At 36.1% G+C, this 16,182-nt stretch overlaps 1 protein-coding gene across 1 annotated transcript in view; it reads right to left on the reverse strand.

Moving 5' to 3' along the window:
• Window positions 1–712: 712 nt before the first annotated feature.
• The window catches only part of CSE1L (chromosome segregation 1 like), a 28,016-nt gene continuing 12,546 nt past the window's right edge, over window positions 713–16,182 (reverse strand). The window contains exons 12-25 of the mRNA XM_026862074.1: window positions 15,179–15,381; window positions 13,731–13,815; window positions 12,941–13,002; window positions 12,047–12,183; window positions 11,782–11,885; window positions 11,107–11,204; window positions 10,155–10,305; window positions 9,441–9,649; window positions 8,601–8,698; window positions 8,317–8,402; window positions 7,158–7,239; window positions 6,570–6,716; window positions 5,525–5,756; window positions 713–4,878 (exon numbers count right to left, since the gene is read on the reverse strand). Coding sequence (XP_026717875.1) covers window positions 4,789–4,878; window positions 5,525–5,756; window positions 6,570–6,716; window positions 7,158–7,239; window positions 8,317–8,402; window positions 8,601–8,698; window positions 9,441–9,649; window positions 10,155–10,305; window positions 11,107–11,204; window positions 11,782–11,885; window positions 12,047–12,183; window positions 12,941–13,002; window positions 13,731–13,815; window positions 15,179–15,381 — 1,784 coding nt within the window. The 3' untranslated portion in view covers window positions 713–4,788. The remainder of the gene's footprint in view (window positions 4,879–5,524; window positions 5,757–6,569; window positions 6,717–7,157; window positions 7,240–8,316; window positions 8,403–8,600; window positions 8,699–9,440; window positions 9,650–10,154; window positions 10,306–11,106; window positions 11,205–11,781; window positions 11,886–12,046; window positions 12,184–12,940; window positions 13,003–13,730; window positions 13,816–15,178; window positions 15,382–16,182) is intronic.

Below are 16,182 nucleotides of genomic sequence, written 5' to 3' on the forward strand. Positions count from 1 at the left end.
GAAGGAAACAGTGCTGCAATTATTTTCAGATGTTCATATAGAAATCTGATATTTGTTATTAATATATTTTCTCTGTTAAATACTTACTTCAAAATATCCTTATATCAGGCACAGCATATGAATTTCTCTTCACATCTTTTGAAAAAGAAAACTTTTTACTAGGAAGCTAAATATATGAGCTAGCCACACTAAACCCCTTTTATTCTACTTTTTTGACATGTTATTCACCTGTAAGAAAGTATCTTTTACTTTCTATTAAGATGTATTACTTAATTATTAAAGTATTTTCTTCTATTCTCATCTTGAATACAATACAGTAAGTCCAGCATAAGATTTGACTGCATGAATTAGAAGCTTGTTGAGAGAAAATATTTTAAGCCTATAGTCACTCTGCAACTAGCTGTCAACAGAAGTCATTGAGCTTTTCATATACTAAACTAGTACCTATTATTATAGCCCATATTCCCCATGAACACCTCAAATTTACTCTAAATTATATTAAAGGCAATTCATTTAAATAAGTAAGGGTAGAAAGCTAAGGGAAAATAAAGCATTTATCCAACTTTCTGATGGCTGGGTAGATTTATAGATAGGTTTAAATTTTCACAGAGAAGTCATGCCTAGAGTGTATCTTTGTCAGTTAACAACTACACAATTTTAAAAGCAAGTGCATAAACCAGGAGAAAACACAATACTTCTGCTGGGGGCTAAAAGAACATGCATGACTCTTCTCTCAGCTTTTTTTTTTTGTTGATGGAATCCACAGAACAGGTAACAGGTATTGAGAAATACTATTGTTTCTATTAGGAAAGTATTAAGCTGTTTTAAGACAAAAATCAAGGTTTGACAGTGGGGAGCTTTGGTACAAGTAAAGTGCCCAGCCATTTTGGAGCACAGCCTATAGCTGTATCCAAACCAACCTGCCATGAGCCCCTGAGTGCAGCCTGGCAGAGGCAGCTCTGTCAGGTGAGATTTACTCCACCAAATAGAGCTGGATGCCTGCATCTCCCTACTGCCAACGCTGAGCAGTTTTCATTAGTGCTGCACTGCAGACTTCCTCCAAAGTTTTGTCAACATGTTTTCAAAGTGATTCATCAGGATTTTAGCAGCATTTTTGACAGCTTGAAGCATATAGTCTTGGGACTGATCAAGGGAAGCTCACTGACTGGATGATAAACTTTTTCTGTACAAGAAGGAGTGAACTTCAGAGAAGGGTAAAGAACTGTAAACAGACAGATTGCTGTGACCACCTTTGAGCCAGAATCTCACACAATGCCGTATGGCTAACTCGTGCTGGTGACAGTACAAAGACATGCTCTCACAGCTTGAGTCCAGCCTATCCCTTCTTGACAGTATTACAGTTCTCAGGAAGGCTGTTCTTGTGGAAAGGTTGTGGAATGAGTACAGAAGTACATGCAACAATCGAAGAAGTAGAGCCTGGTGGAAGGCACATTCAAGCAAGCTACTGAGAGCCTAAAGAAAACCAAGTTTTCTGAAAGCAGAAGTCAGCTGAAAGGATGTGCTCTGGCCTCATCAGAGAATTTTTAGAATGAAACGTCTGGCTCACTGACAGCATGACTCTTAGCACATATTTATATAAAGAAATAGAGTAACAGAATTTCGTGTTCATGTGTACCGCCGACGTGGCAGGAATGCTGGTAGTATTGCGGCCCATTTTCAGCCTAAGAAAACAAAAATATGTGCTGGTCTTGAGGGTGGTGGTGGGTTCTGTTTTGTTTTTTTTCTTAAACCAATAAATTATTTCTTCTGCTACAAAAACCTCAGAAGCTGACAACCACAAGTCACTCAGTAGGCTCCAACAAATGACAGCAGATTAGAATTCCATGGTGTCAAAAGATCCCAAAATTGGGTATCCTTTATCCATTTCATACTCAAAATAAGAGCAAGTAATCTTTTTTACCCTTGAATAATCCTGCCATTACCAGCTGCAAAGGAGAATTGGCTACATATTTCAGAAGTGTTTCAGAATATCTCAGGTGATGGGCAGGAGTTAATTGTCTAACAATGAATTAGATGCTCCCAAGTCCTCAGAAGATCCATTGACACCAGGTGTCTCCAGGCTGAGCTTTCTAAAGAAGCCAGTATTTGCCAGTTTAACAACGAATACACCCAAGGGTGGTCTAGGGAATTTCAACAATCTTGCAAAAAAAAAAAGTCACAACACTGCTTACATTGGTTTCCACTAAAACCAACAGATAAATATAGTTGGAACATTTTGTTGTCTTCTGAACCTTGAGAATGGGAGGTGTCAGAAGCAGCAAAAAGGTCTCTACCTAAATGAAGGCGAGGGCACTGCCAATAACATTTGCCTGTACTGTGAAGCAGAGATGCATCTGCTTCCCTGTACTACACTTGAAAAGTTCATTTCCCTGAAAGGGTAAGTGCTCTATTATAAACACTTGCATGCCTTATGAAATCTGCAGAATATGTCAGGACTAAATAACGTCACAAACAGTGCCACAGCCATGTCTACAAAATCTAAGTTACTCAACTCTTCAGTGAGCTAAAGGACAAGTATGCCACTAGTATTTGTTGATCTGAAGTCACGTAGGCACTTATTCACACAGAATGTCTGTCCAACAACAAAAAGTCACACATTGCAGGAAGTGCAAGATAGCAAACATCAAGATTCACTGATAATTTTCCATTCAGAAGAGCCTGCCTCTTTTTCTTTGGCTACCTCTCAAAAAGGTTCTGGCTTGTTGCTGTAAATCCTGTCCAGTTCCATCTAAGTTGATACTAGTAAGATAAGAAACATCTGTTCACTTACATATCTCGGCAACCTGTCCGGTAAAGAAATCTTGCTTAGAACAGCAGAACTAAGATGGTCTAATATGAGCCCCTTAATATTTCATAGTGCTGAAGAAGCCCATTTCAGCAGAAGGTTACTTAGCATACATGCACAATAGGCTGTCTACTGGAATAGATGCAAAGGTAGCATGTCAAATTACTGGTACATGACCACCAGTACCAATTTAATCTTGGTTCTCTGAGGCTGACAGGAAAAAAAGTCTGCAAGTTCCCTGTAGAATTGTTCTCCCTATTATCCAAGGAAAAAGACAAAGCTGCAGAGCAGACAGGGTTCTGAGTATCCTTTTGGCTTACAGGTTTTGAATGACCACAGCTCAATTAACATTGACATTCGAGGTAGGCATTCAGTTCCTTGCAAATGTCACACATTTCCCATGTGGTTTCAGCCTGTCTATTGAAATTCATTCTGCAAGGCGCTTCAGCAAACTTCTAACACACATCACAGTCTCTCTCATCAGCATTAAGGCAGATACTTTTCATGATCACCACTTTATTATTTTACTCTTGAGAATTGCTTTCACTTCATACCTATGAACAAAAAGGGTCTGAAACTGCACAACAGACCAGATTCAAGAAAACCTGTTGATGCTGACTTATTTAATACAGTTTTAGGCACTTAGTAGTTAAATCCATTGTCTAACAAGCAACTAATTTATTTATATATTAAGAGATATGGCCAGCATGCACTCTCACATGGCAGCCACAGATACTAAGGAAGAACTGAAAGACAGCTGATTCCGCCCTGTGTCACCCTCAGTAAATTCAGTACCTTTCTTGATACAAGGCCCAGCTTCAACAGGCATTCCAACTACAAAAAAATCAGTCCTGATTCAAGTCATCTGCAGAATTTCTGTGGAGAACTGAAAAAAACCCCCTCTCATATATGACATTACTTAGTATCACATAAGTCTGAGACTTCACTCTTATTCAGGAGTTTTTCAGTCTCTGTAATTAGATTTATTTATATCCCTGCAGTACCAGTGCTCTAAAAGCCTATGGTCTAGCAATCTGTTGCCCCGGCCATGAGAACACAGTGAAGCTCAGGAATTTAACTAGTCACTTAAACAGCCGTAACTATGAGATAAACTGATGCATTTAGAATTCAAGGCTACCAAACCTAATCAGTATATTTATGAGGAGACAGGGAGAACATCCAAGTTAAGTTTAATGCTAAGATCACCGCTTCAGTTTTAATACATCACTAAAAATCCGCTTGGAGACCGATACCCACTCTAAGAGGGTATATTACTTGCTTTTGCTGCACTATACTGATATGTCTTGTTCAAAGAGAGGGGGTGCACCTGTTGATAAGTATCAAGAGTGATAATAGCTTTGGATCTTCTGCCAAGGTTTTAGATTTGCTCAGTATGATTCTACAATGTATTAAAATTATTACTTAAGATAAAGAAAAATTCTCACAGTCCCACTATTTTATATACTATCCTAAGTTTAAAACATTTTCTTCTTTTAAACCAACTACATTCTTCTAAAACAGTAAGCGCACAGTGACAGGCATTTTAAACAAGTACTTCTTATTTATTCACAATTTAGATAAAGTTTAAGGAAAGACAAAAGAAATACAAAGGACAACATCAAAATGAAAAGGAATTTTAGTGACCGAAGTGAGTTTCTACAGCCAGTGCTCTCCATACATTTCAAAAATGTTATCCAAACACTGCAGATGCAGATTTCAAATAAATCCCATAACAGCTATGACTATTCCCTCTGAAATTAAACTGGGAATGGAAGTTAGCCACCTTTTATCTATGAGTACACAAACCACCAAATTCTTTCAGTTTCTGGTTAAAGCCACATTTATCATTTACAAGATGGATTCTGCAAAACATTTTCATGTAGCATTTTTCATTTTGTCTGAGCTCTGCTATAAAAAAAAGTCAGTGTCAACATTCTGTATAACAAAACCGCTTTTGATCTTGCTTGTGGAATATATGCAATTCAGAGCAGTGTCACACTTGCAGCTTGGAGGTATCCTTGGAGATACTGCAACGCTTCTGCATTCAGACTAGTACTCAGCATTGATGGAACCTTAAAACATACGATAGAGCAGAAGTGTCAATGTGTGTATACATTAAACTGCTGCTATAGCTGTTAATCACTGTGTCAACATATGGCACAAAGTCAAACAACATCCTGAGAGCAGCAGTTTTTCATTGTGAAAGCAGTTGCTGGAATTACAATTCCTGATGCTGACAGTTTTATATACTACTTATCTGAAACAAGTATGAAAAAAAGAGTAGAGAAAACCTTCAGTTATTAAAGCAGATATTGTATGCAGCAAACATAGATCTCTCAGGCAATCTTTACTTACCAAAATCTTGAACAAAACAAAGATGCTACAGTTTAAAATAGTTAACTGTAAACTTAATTTTAACATGAGTCGCCTGAAATTTCCTGTGTATGTACAGCTGAGATGGAGATAACTATTAGTTATCTACAAACAAGTGGGTATTCATTTAAGAAATGGCATAGTTAAGCTTACTGCTAAATTAAGTAATGTGAAAATATGGCCTTTCTCAAGGTTACCAGGAAAAAAAAGGACTTACAAAAGCTCTATTCCATTAAAGAATAAAAGAGAGCAATACCTTGCATTCTTAGCAAAAGAGACTCATTATCCAAAAAGAACTTCGCTGCAGAATTTAGCATTAGCATGCTATATATCAAAGTCACCTACCCTGCCTGGGCATGCTGTAGACAGTTTGTGAAGAGACTGTGCCAGATGGATTCTAGGATTGTTCACCATTTGACCTACAGGATCGTGTTCTTTTTTCCCTGCAAAGGCTAGCTGAGAGAATGCAGTCTGATATCCTGGAGTATCTTCTATGTCAATGAAATGTTCTTCATCAGGGATAGTGTCATCCTCAGGCAGTTCAAAGAGGCCAATGAGGGCCTGCAGCAAAGGAGTCCTGTATGTAAAGAGGGAAGGATAAAGTTGGAGTACTTAAAATATGGTAAGACAGGGTGTATTTCACAAAAATGTTCAAATTACTTGGAACCCTTTACAAATACGCCCTTGCAGGTACTTGCTTAGCTACTGAAATTATAAGTACCCAATCTAAGTTGGACTTGAAGAATTGCGGATCTGTGCATTTTAGAGGCATAATGTAGGTGGTCATATTAAAAGCATGAACAATGTATTTATTTTTTATCAGGTCAAATTGTCATGAAACATACCTAAGGAAAGCAATTGTTTTCCAGACTACACCTATTCTCTAAGTATATTAAAAAAAAGTTCTAGTTCAGAGATCCCGTTATTGTCATTGAGTTCAGGCTATCTGACACCTAGACTGCTAGACTGGCTTACAATCTTCCCAGATAGCTTTCCTCAAAATTCTACTGTCAAGCTAAGATCTTACAGTCTCTGACAGGTTTTATGTAGACTAGCTCAGGTCTCCTGACTAGTACAACAGTTATAAGTCAAAACTGGTACTGAAAGCTAAAAGCAAGCAGTGTATTTTCTTAAATGCAGTCCTAGCTAGCTCCATCAGTGCTATCTCCATCACAAAAATTTCAAACCAGTTCTGGTATCTGCTTTGAAAATACAGTTTTATTTGCTGAGAAAAGAAAGTGGTATGAAAAGCCTGAAACTCTGCCTCATAATAATAGCAGGTATGAAGAAATCACAATTAAGTTTATTTGAAGAATGTATTCTGATGATAGTTCATTTTCAAAAAATCAAATAGCCTCACTAACAGAACTTGAACAAGTGCACTACATACCACAGCTTGGTGTACTCAGTGTCCATCATAGGAGGACATTCTGTTAGTATTTTTGTAATACCAACAGCACAGATTTTCTTTTCAACTTGTCCTGACACCTTCTGGATTTCAGGAATTATAATTTTCTCCAAAACCATTCCAAACATCCTATTATGACATTAAAAGAAAAAGTATTAGAAAGCCTTATAGTGATAAAAGGAAACAGAAAAAATATGAATCACTAGGAGAAAGAGAAAATCAGATAATTTGTTAAGATGCTGCCCTGTCACAGTGGATGCCTGGTAGAAATTTAAGCATACAAACTTTTCAAAACCAAAAAGGCATAAAAACATCACTCTTCCCCTCTTTCATTTTTATGATCTGCTTAGGAGATGAATATATTGAACTATCAATGAGGAACTGTGGGCAGCAAATCAGAACAAGAAAAATGGCTAGTCAAATAAATCAACCACATTAGAAGAAACATTTAGCTAGTCAAATCAGTGACAAAAGCAGTTTCCAATTTTAGCTAGAGGAGATAACTATTTCCTGCTTTTAAAGAGAAAAATTACACAGCAGTCTTAAATAAATAAATAAAATCATACTAACTTTGGCTGTATGCTGTCAAATATTTCCTGCAGAGCTAATGCCCCATATTTTATGCAGTACAAGTTAATGAAGACTAGGAAACCTGTAACCAGAAAAAGGTCAAATTAAAACTCATTAGAATGTATTTTGCTGTTGACTTTAAAGCTATTCTTTTGTTTTTCAAGGGGATAAAAATGGCACAATGTTCAGTTTTAGTGAAGTTGCTACCCTGAAGTTTGTCTAAAAACTGCTGATGTTTTCACATACTGCACCACACTAAAACATGGTGGTAAGGCAACCAAGACAAGATTCAGTCCTTTTTCCACTTATAGCAGTTACAAAGCACTAGAAAAGCCATTTGCAAATTTTTCAGACCACAGACCAAAAGAACTCTTCAATGCTTTTAACTAAAACTTCATGCTATGCAGTTTTTCAGATCAGTTGTATATCCCTTTGCATGGCCTTTGTACCAGAGCAAAGATGGACTGCATTAAAAGCACCACCTAGATTTTGTTTGTGAAAAACCACTATAAGCAATCCTATCACTCTTGCTCCTATCAGATGGCATTAACCAGATTTGACAGGATTAAGTAATAGGCATTGCATAATTTGTATAATGTTACTATCATTAAAATAATTTAATCAATATCACAATAATCTTCCTGTTACAGCAGGAATAACCAGAATCTGTATTTCAGTAATGTCACAGCTTTGCTAGTTTAACATTAAATGATATCAGTAACTTAAGTCATACTAAGACAAAATGACACAAATGCATGGAAGATTTAACAGTAATAACACAACTATATGGAACAAAAGGAAGTGTGATCAGTATTACTGTGTTGTGTGAGAGAGAAAGTTTGCTAGTATTAGTTGAAGATTAAATGAATACACTTTCAGATAATTAACAATATCCCACACGATAAGAAATTAAGAGGAATACACAAGTCTCTTCCCTTATTTTAGTTCCATTCCTTCAGTTTTCACAAACTAGGTGTCACCTGTTACGGCAACTGCCCTATATGCCACCCTTGATTACCCAAATAATTTGAAGCAAGTCATTGATGTCCCTTCACCCACATAATCACAGGAAATGATAGGACACTTCTTCAGTACAGCTGCATGTTCTAAACTGTTGGCATTACTTGCACTGAAGCTTTTCATATAGCAAGGAACTTACTTTTAATAAATTTTGTTGTTTTGGAATTTTGAAGTCTTTGGAATAGTAGAATGAAGATCTGTTTCCTGTACTGGTCAACTGATTCACTGGAAATTTAAAAGAATAGTTATTCAATTCATGCTAAGATTTTAATAGTGTCACTTCACAAAAACATGTGTGTATTGTTCAAATCTGAATAAATGTGACTTTCTCAGTTGTTAAACATTAACTATGAAGTGTACAAACAAAGCAAACATTAAAGTCTACAGAAATTAATTCTGAATGTAATTTCAACTCATACTCACGGAGGCATATGCTCTATAATACTGTTTAGAAGATAGAATCCTTGATGGTCATTAGCTTTAGAGGCAATCAACTTCTGGAACACACCTAACAATCCAGGCTGTAAGCAAAGCAAATATAAAACTCTGTATAACAGTTTGTCATATGTGATCTACCAAAAAGTTGGCCCTTACCATCTAAGGCACACACTAAGGTAAAAGCTGTCATAACTGAAACCAGGATTCCTTTTCTGCAGTTAAGGACAAGGAAGACAGATTTCTGTCAGGATCAAGTGATGTTCCTTTGAGCATTAAGATTAACCTTGATGAAATGAACACCAAAGCCAATTTGAACATGCATGTCTGCGTCATCAATGGCATTGTCTAATCAAGTCTGACTATAACAGATCATGCAGCAGAAATAACAGAAGTTAAGTATGCAGAATAAATCTCCCACTGAATTCACTAATCCTCTGTTCTCCCAACATTTTGCTTCCTCCTCACTCACTCTTCTCAAGACTGTTCTGAACAGAACCTCTGAGAGTTTTCCCGATCCACAGTGTTCAACATGACACAAATGAGACAGGAAAATTGTGGAAACTTACCTGCTTGCAAAAACTAAGTGCAGGAATTTTACATCATCATTGACAAAAGCATTTATTGTATCCACATAATGAAAATTCGTCCAAAAAGTCTGCATTCATATTATTTTTTGTCTTTCTACATAAGCACCATTAATTTTAAGTACAAGCAAAAAATCTGCACAAATTCAGCTATTCGCTAAAGGAAAAAGTTCCTCATAATTTTTGAGCTTAAATCAACATGTCTAGAGGCATACACTGTGACTAAATCAATCCAACTTACAATTTTGTCAGCAGCAGCACTTGCTATTGTATTGGCACCCCGCTCTAAATAAGCCTGCAGAAGTCGGACCAAAGGAGGAATGTTTCCTGTCCTTTCCCATAATACTGGCTGAAGTAGATGCGGAAACAATGCCATATAGGATGATGGGATTTCATTTTTATGCATTTCTAGAAGTAGGGACATCACTTGAAACACATATGGAATGAATTCTGGAAAAGAAATTATGACATTTACAAATTCAGCAAATATAGTCACTGTCAGTTCCTAGGAACCACGTATCTACTGACTGAAACTACAATTTTATGATATTAACACAAAGAATCCAACAAATAAAACCTTGGAGAAATATTATCACTTCCCAAATTTAATTGATCAAGACATTTACAAGCATTGTATACATACAATTTCTATTTCCATGTTTTGGAACATGGAAAACAAGCCTCTAGAAACAAGGCAATATAATTAAGAATAATAAGAGGCTTTGGAGTAGTGATTGTTAGATACTTAAAAAATACAGCTTGTTTTAAAAATAAGTTAATACAGTTGATGTACCCATGGAAAGAGCCAGTCACTTCCTGAAAATGTTTATTAGGACTGTGAACATGCTATGTTCTCACTTGAATTTCCTGTGTTACAGAAAAACTGCCAGGAGGTAAATCACAGCAACCAACTATAGTATAGAGAGCACACAAGCACTTACTGATTTTAATTTACCTTGCACATCATTCTGTAGTATCTCAGTGAACACCATAAACAAAGCCTCTTCAAAGCTTCCAACTGCATCAGGGTTTGCTTTGCATGTTATCCTTATCGACAAGCATATTGATTCAAACATGTAATGGTTAAAGTGAGGTTTGCTTGGATTCTAAAAACAAGTTATAAACAGGTAAATCAGCCCAAACTTGCAGCCAAGTCACATATTTAGCAAAATATTTTTTTTATTTCAACTAAAGTCTAAAGCAGCAATTTTGAATAAGCATAATTATGGCTTATTTATTAATATGCTAATAAAATTAATTCCATAGATAAACAAAAACCTTTAAAGCATAAAGGAGGGGTGGTTTTTATAAATATTTTGAAGACAAGTGTTTTTCAGAAGCTCTGCATAAACTAGCAAGCAGTTAAAGTATCATGAAACAAAAAAGGGAAGAAAATTCTTTTTCAATCCTGAAAGTGTCTATTCAATTCTTGATTGAACACTTCGTATACTCTGCAGGTAAATTTAAACTATACACAGTAGAAGGTTTCTGGATAGCTGATGAAGGTATTCTAAAGCATCCTCTAATGTTCAAGAATATTAGCCCAGCCTGAACAAAAAACTAAGAGACTTCTACCCACCAAGAACAGGAGGCTGATTTATTTAATTTAATCCCATATTTCAGTGCCTAAATTTAATATTATCTCAGAACCTTCATGGACAAAGAATAAAACAGTTTTTCTCATAACAGGTTATTGTAATGGTGGTCTCTGCTCAAGCAAACATATATACTAGAATAAACTAGTATTACAAAAACATTTCATATGCTTTTTTCTGGATTTCAGATGAGAACAGGGGGGAATGATTTGGAAGAATGTCCTACAGGAAAGACAGTACTTCACTGGAAGGCTTCTTTAACTTTTTCTAGTCAGAAAATAAGTGAACATTTTGCTCAGCCTGTTTCTTTACCTTACTGACAGCCAGCAGTTTCTGTGTAAGCTGTGTGATGACAGAAGGGATGTATGGAATTATGGATTCCTGTAGCAGAGAAAAACTCCTCATGATAGCTGCAAATAAATTGAAAGTATTATCTTCTGGAGACAAACATACACTTCTGTCATCCATCATATACCTAAATCCTTTACCTTTTACTATTAAATCAGATCCCAAGGAATTAGGCACAGTAAGAAAGAGCACCTGCTGCAAGAGCAATCAATCTATAATCATGACAAAAGATAAAGTAAAGCCTCATTATCCCAATTCTATAGATGGAGCACAGAGGATTAAACAACTTTGCAAAAACCATAATTTATCTTGGATAAGCTTCAAATTTTAGCATACTATTAGCCGTAACCCACTCAGATGTCCTACTGACACTGCTTAGGAAGCTGTCCAGGTTACAGAGACTACCATTTGAGAAATAATTTATCACGATACCATTATGTTTAGTGTTTCTCTTTGGTACCATAAATTTTGTCAAAGATGGCTTAATACAGCCTGGTAAATAACTGCAGGCTGCATATACCTCTAGCACATTTGCATAAATTAGGTTTTTCAAATAGCATTTCAGTAGCTTGTGACTATAAGCCTTTAACTCAATTTAACAAAGTTACTCTTACATTGCAGAGCTCATAAAGCATTTACCTTTCATAATGTATTCATTCTCAGATGAGCCAGGAAGCGTCAGTGCTTTAAAAAGGTTTGTTAATAGCACTTCTACAAATGGCACCATTTCTGCAGCTGTAATGCTGTTAAGTAAAACACAGCTCTTTAATGATTAAAGATATTAATAAACTTCAAGCATTTTACAGTATTGTAATACTAAGAAAGAAAAGACCCCCACAGGTATTTCTCATCCTTAATGGACAAACCTATATAGCAATGAATTTATTTCTGCTTGAAAACTTACAGGGTAGTATTATTTGTCCCCCTCATGGTAAAAAGTCTTTCAAGAGCATGGGCTGCATAAGTATGGACCACAATACTTTCTGCTTGAAGATGGTTGATTAAGAGAGGAATAGATACCAACAGTTGTTCTTTAGATACCTACAAAAATACAGCAACAAATTATACTCATGTTACATAAAATACAAATGGTTCAACACTACAGCATAACCACTCTGAGCTCATCAGATATGAAATGAAAGTCAGGTAAAGGAAGAAATTTTAGAAGGCTCCTCCAGTTGTTAGATCACACCTTGAAAAGCAAGAGATACTTATTTCTGTCATTGCCTGTATACTTTCCCTGAACATTACCATTAAATTTGATTGGCAGTAAGTGCATATATTCCTAATACATGTCTCTTCCGTTTTACTTTGTCTTAATAGACAATTAAAAAAAAATAAAAATCAAGGGTTCTTTTTTTTAAAAAAAACACAGGTATTTCATAAGAGATGAATAAAGGTAATCTAAAATTTCAAAATCATTTATTTTCTTACTGCATCGCACAAATCAGTAAAGGCAAAGGACAAAGTTGCTGTACTCTAACAATAACTGCAATGATACGAGCAATCAAGTATATTTGGACTAACATTCACTTGGAAAAGTCTGAGTGTGTCACAGAACTAAGCACACTAAGATGTTCAGTGCTCCCACAGCATATGGATAGCATACAGACTACATGTTACTTGGATATTTATAACAATATAATTTACTTTCAAAACTAAAAATTCAGCATGAAGTGTAATACATGACTATCAAACACCTGTTGAGTTAACATATGGCCAAGATAAATTAGGCTTGGCAAGTATAAAGTAACAAACTACAATATGTTTTTACCATAAGACTAAAAGAAAAACTTACTTGGTTTCTAAAAATCATGATATATTTGATACCATCTGCTTTTAGCACAGGGAATTCATTCACTGCAATAGAAAAATATGCAAATTTTGTTGATATTTTTAATATAATGTGATTCCTGAACAGATACTATATAGAGAGGTGACATTAAGTCGTGATTTTTCCCCTCAAAAATAATACACACAATTAGTTTAGTTTCTGCATTTCTGTATGGGGACTGTTAGACAGAATACCAGTTTTAGGTACAAATCACATCCCAGTCCCATTAATGTACAGTCCAACTCTTTTCACATGAATTTATCTAATTTTAACACCCTCCAATTATATATTCCAAGACAATGCACTACGTTTGAAATACTGCTGAAGCATAAAATAAATTATATGGCTTAAATCTAGACATCCATCATCTCATCAATATGGGCTGACAGAGGCTACGATGTAGCCTTCAGTATTTTAACTTCTCATGTTTTGTATAGTATAGGAGTTTTGCTCAAGGTCTCAAATACAGAAATCAAGTTACTTTGATTGGACAAGTTTAAGCATGTAGCTGATAGCAATCGTGTCTGTACATGCTCTGACCTTGCAGACAGCATGTGGTAATCCACCTTTGTTTAAAAAGTTCATTCACTGCAGGCCAAACACATTTGAATTACTTCCCACATGCCAGGTGTTAAGTCTTCTGTCTCAGAGATTATGCTGATATAGGAGTGCTTGAGCCTTAAGAAACAATGATCACTGTCAAGGTTGTAGATATATCACAAAAAATGCCATATCAAAATTAATATCAACTTACCACTAGCAGACTTTAAGTCAGGTTGAATGTGATTCACAAAGAATTCCGTCAGATTAACAAGTTCATTGGCTTGTGTTATTCCATGCTAGAAAAACAAAAACCAAAGCAAGTCTGGCTTTAGATGTTAACATTCAGCTAGTTTTCTTACTCATTTTTATGTCCTCTTAACAAAAGGAATCTAAAGTGTGTATGCATGTGATGAGATTGGAAACTGCATCTTTAACACACAGCCACCTAATTTCTTTTTCTTAATGTTTTTAGTGTCTAGGTTTCAGCTGTAGCACTACTGAGGTTCAAAGTTACCAGTCCTGAGTTGAGGAACAATAGCATGTAACGCAGTAATAATCAAGCAAAATTTTAGATATAAAATATCAGTGTCTTACTAACCAGACACTTTTTTTGTGATAGGCCTTTTAAAAAGGAAAGGTTTAGGACTCAAACTCCAATCCTGAATTAGAGCAGCAAAATAATGACTACTGTTTTCTCTTATGAACAACGCAACTAATTTTTAAATGAGGATTTTCAGATGGATATTTATCAATCAGGTGTTCTAAGTGATGTTATTCCATATTTGCCACTGAAAGCCCAGAAAGATATACAACTTCACCATTTTCTAATTGCTAGAAGACTCTGGTTCACATTATGCATCACTTTAGCAAATGCTGTGCAGCAGTATACAACTAGAGTTTCAGGAAAAGACTGAGAACCTTCAGCAAAATTGCATAAAGATACCATACAAACACATTACTATGTTTGCTTCAAATCTGTCTTGTAAAGCCACTGAGATTTGAACTGTAATAACATTTTAAATATTTATTAGTATATTAAGATCTGTTCCATAGGACATTCGATACAATGTTAATGTTTCCAACTACTGTTTAGCTCTGGTATGGCTTTTCAATCTATCCAGCCTGTTAGTTTCTTTCTCCCAGACAAGTGATGAGATCCATTTCCAGCCACCATTAGCATTCACATGCCACTTCCAAATCATAAACACTCAAATAACAGGAAATATTGGGAAACAAAAGGGCAAGAACTGTAAGAGTCATTTAAATTCCTTCTAGTCTGCTTTACACTTCTGATTTTCATCTGTGAAGTTAAACTTGAGCTTCCATAGTTTACAAACTCTGACTTAGTACCATTTAAAAGTTCAGAGCCTCTAGACCCAAGCTAATTTTCTCTCTTTCTATGACTACACACATGCTAGTAAAACCTGCCAAATTGTCACACAGGATTGTTGACTTTGCCTAACCTATCTGAAGATCACATACCACCAAATTACCGACTGTGACAGGTTTATACAATGGACAACTTTTAATCTTATCAACATTAAACTACTACAAATACAATTATTCCCATTCTGAAGCAGCGTAAAATGAACTGCAGTCCTCATGTACACTATAATATTTGAATGCATATGGATGAAAATGAATAGAATGTAAAAGTACCTTCTGTGTTTGAGCTTTGGATGCCAAAGATGTAACAAGGTAAATAGCTGCATCCTTGTGCTTCCAGTTAACAGATGGATTCTTTGCATATTCTTGCAGCATAGAATTAACATATCCAGAAAAAATCCCTGTCACAGGTCCTTCAAAAAATTTGCACAAGCCTCTGACTAGATCACAAGCTGCTCTGCGCCTGGTGTCAATATCTGCAGGGGAATCAAAGATTCTTTGGGTATGAGAGATTATATAGTTTTTTATATTAATATAATAATGTACAGCTTCTCAAATTACAGCCACATCTTATGTTAATTACTGCAATCCTCCACACTGATACATAAGAACACATTTAAGTATTTTACTTACTGTCCTAATAGGGTCTATTTGTACAACAAAGAGGAACGGGCACCTACCAATCCTGCATGTGTATCCACAGGTTTTATTGCCCTCTAAGGAAAGATTCAGCAAGCATGCAGGGGGAGGCTTTTTACAATTTAGACAATTATGCACCCAAATGTACTGGTCTGGTTGGGATGGAGTTAATTTTCTTCATAGCAGGCCATATGGTGCTGTGTTTTGTTCTGGTGACTAAAACTGTTGATAACACCCCAGTGTTTTGACTGTTGCTGAAGAGTGCTTGCACAGTGTCAAGGCTTTCTCTTTTTCCTGCTCTGCCTCCCAGCAAGCAGGCTGGGGGTGGGCAAGAAGTCAGGAGGGGACACAACCTGGATAGGTGATCCAAACCGACCAAAGGGATATTCCATGCCATTTAATGTCACGTTCAGCAATAAAAACTGGGGGAAGAGGTTTTTTGGGGGAGGTAGCCACTGCTCAGGGACCAGCTGGGCCACTTGTGGGAGGTGGCAAGTTGGTGAGTCACTGACTTTTTCCCCCCTCCCCCTTCTCTTTTCTTCCTCTTTCTTCCACTTAAAACTATCTTTATCTCTATCTCTGAGACTTCTCACGTTTACTCTCCTACTCTCTCCTTTATGCGGGGGGCTGTCTCTTCT

Source organism: Athene cunicularia (assembly GCF_003259725.1).
Source record: "Athene cunicularia isolate RWA chromosome 20 unlocalized genomic scaffold, athCun1 chr20_part1, whole genome shotgun sequence".
In the NCBI taxonomy this organism is placed as follows: Eukaryota; Metazoa; Chordata; class Aves; order Strigiformes; family Strigidae; genus Athene; species Athene cunicularia.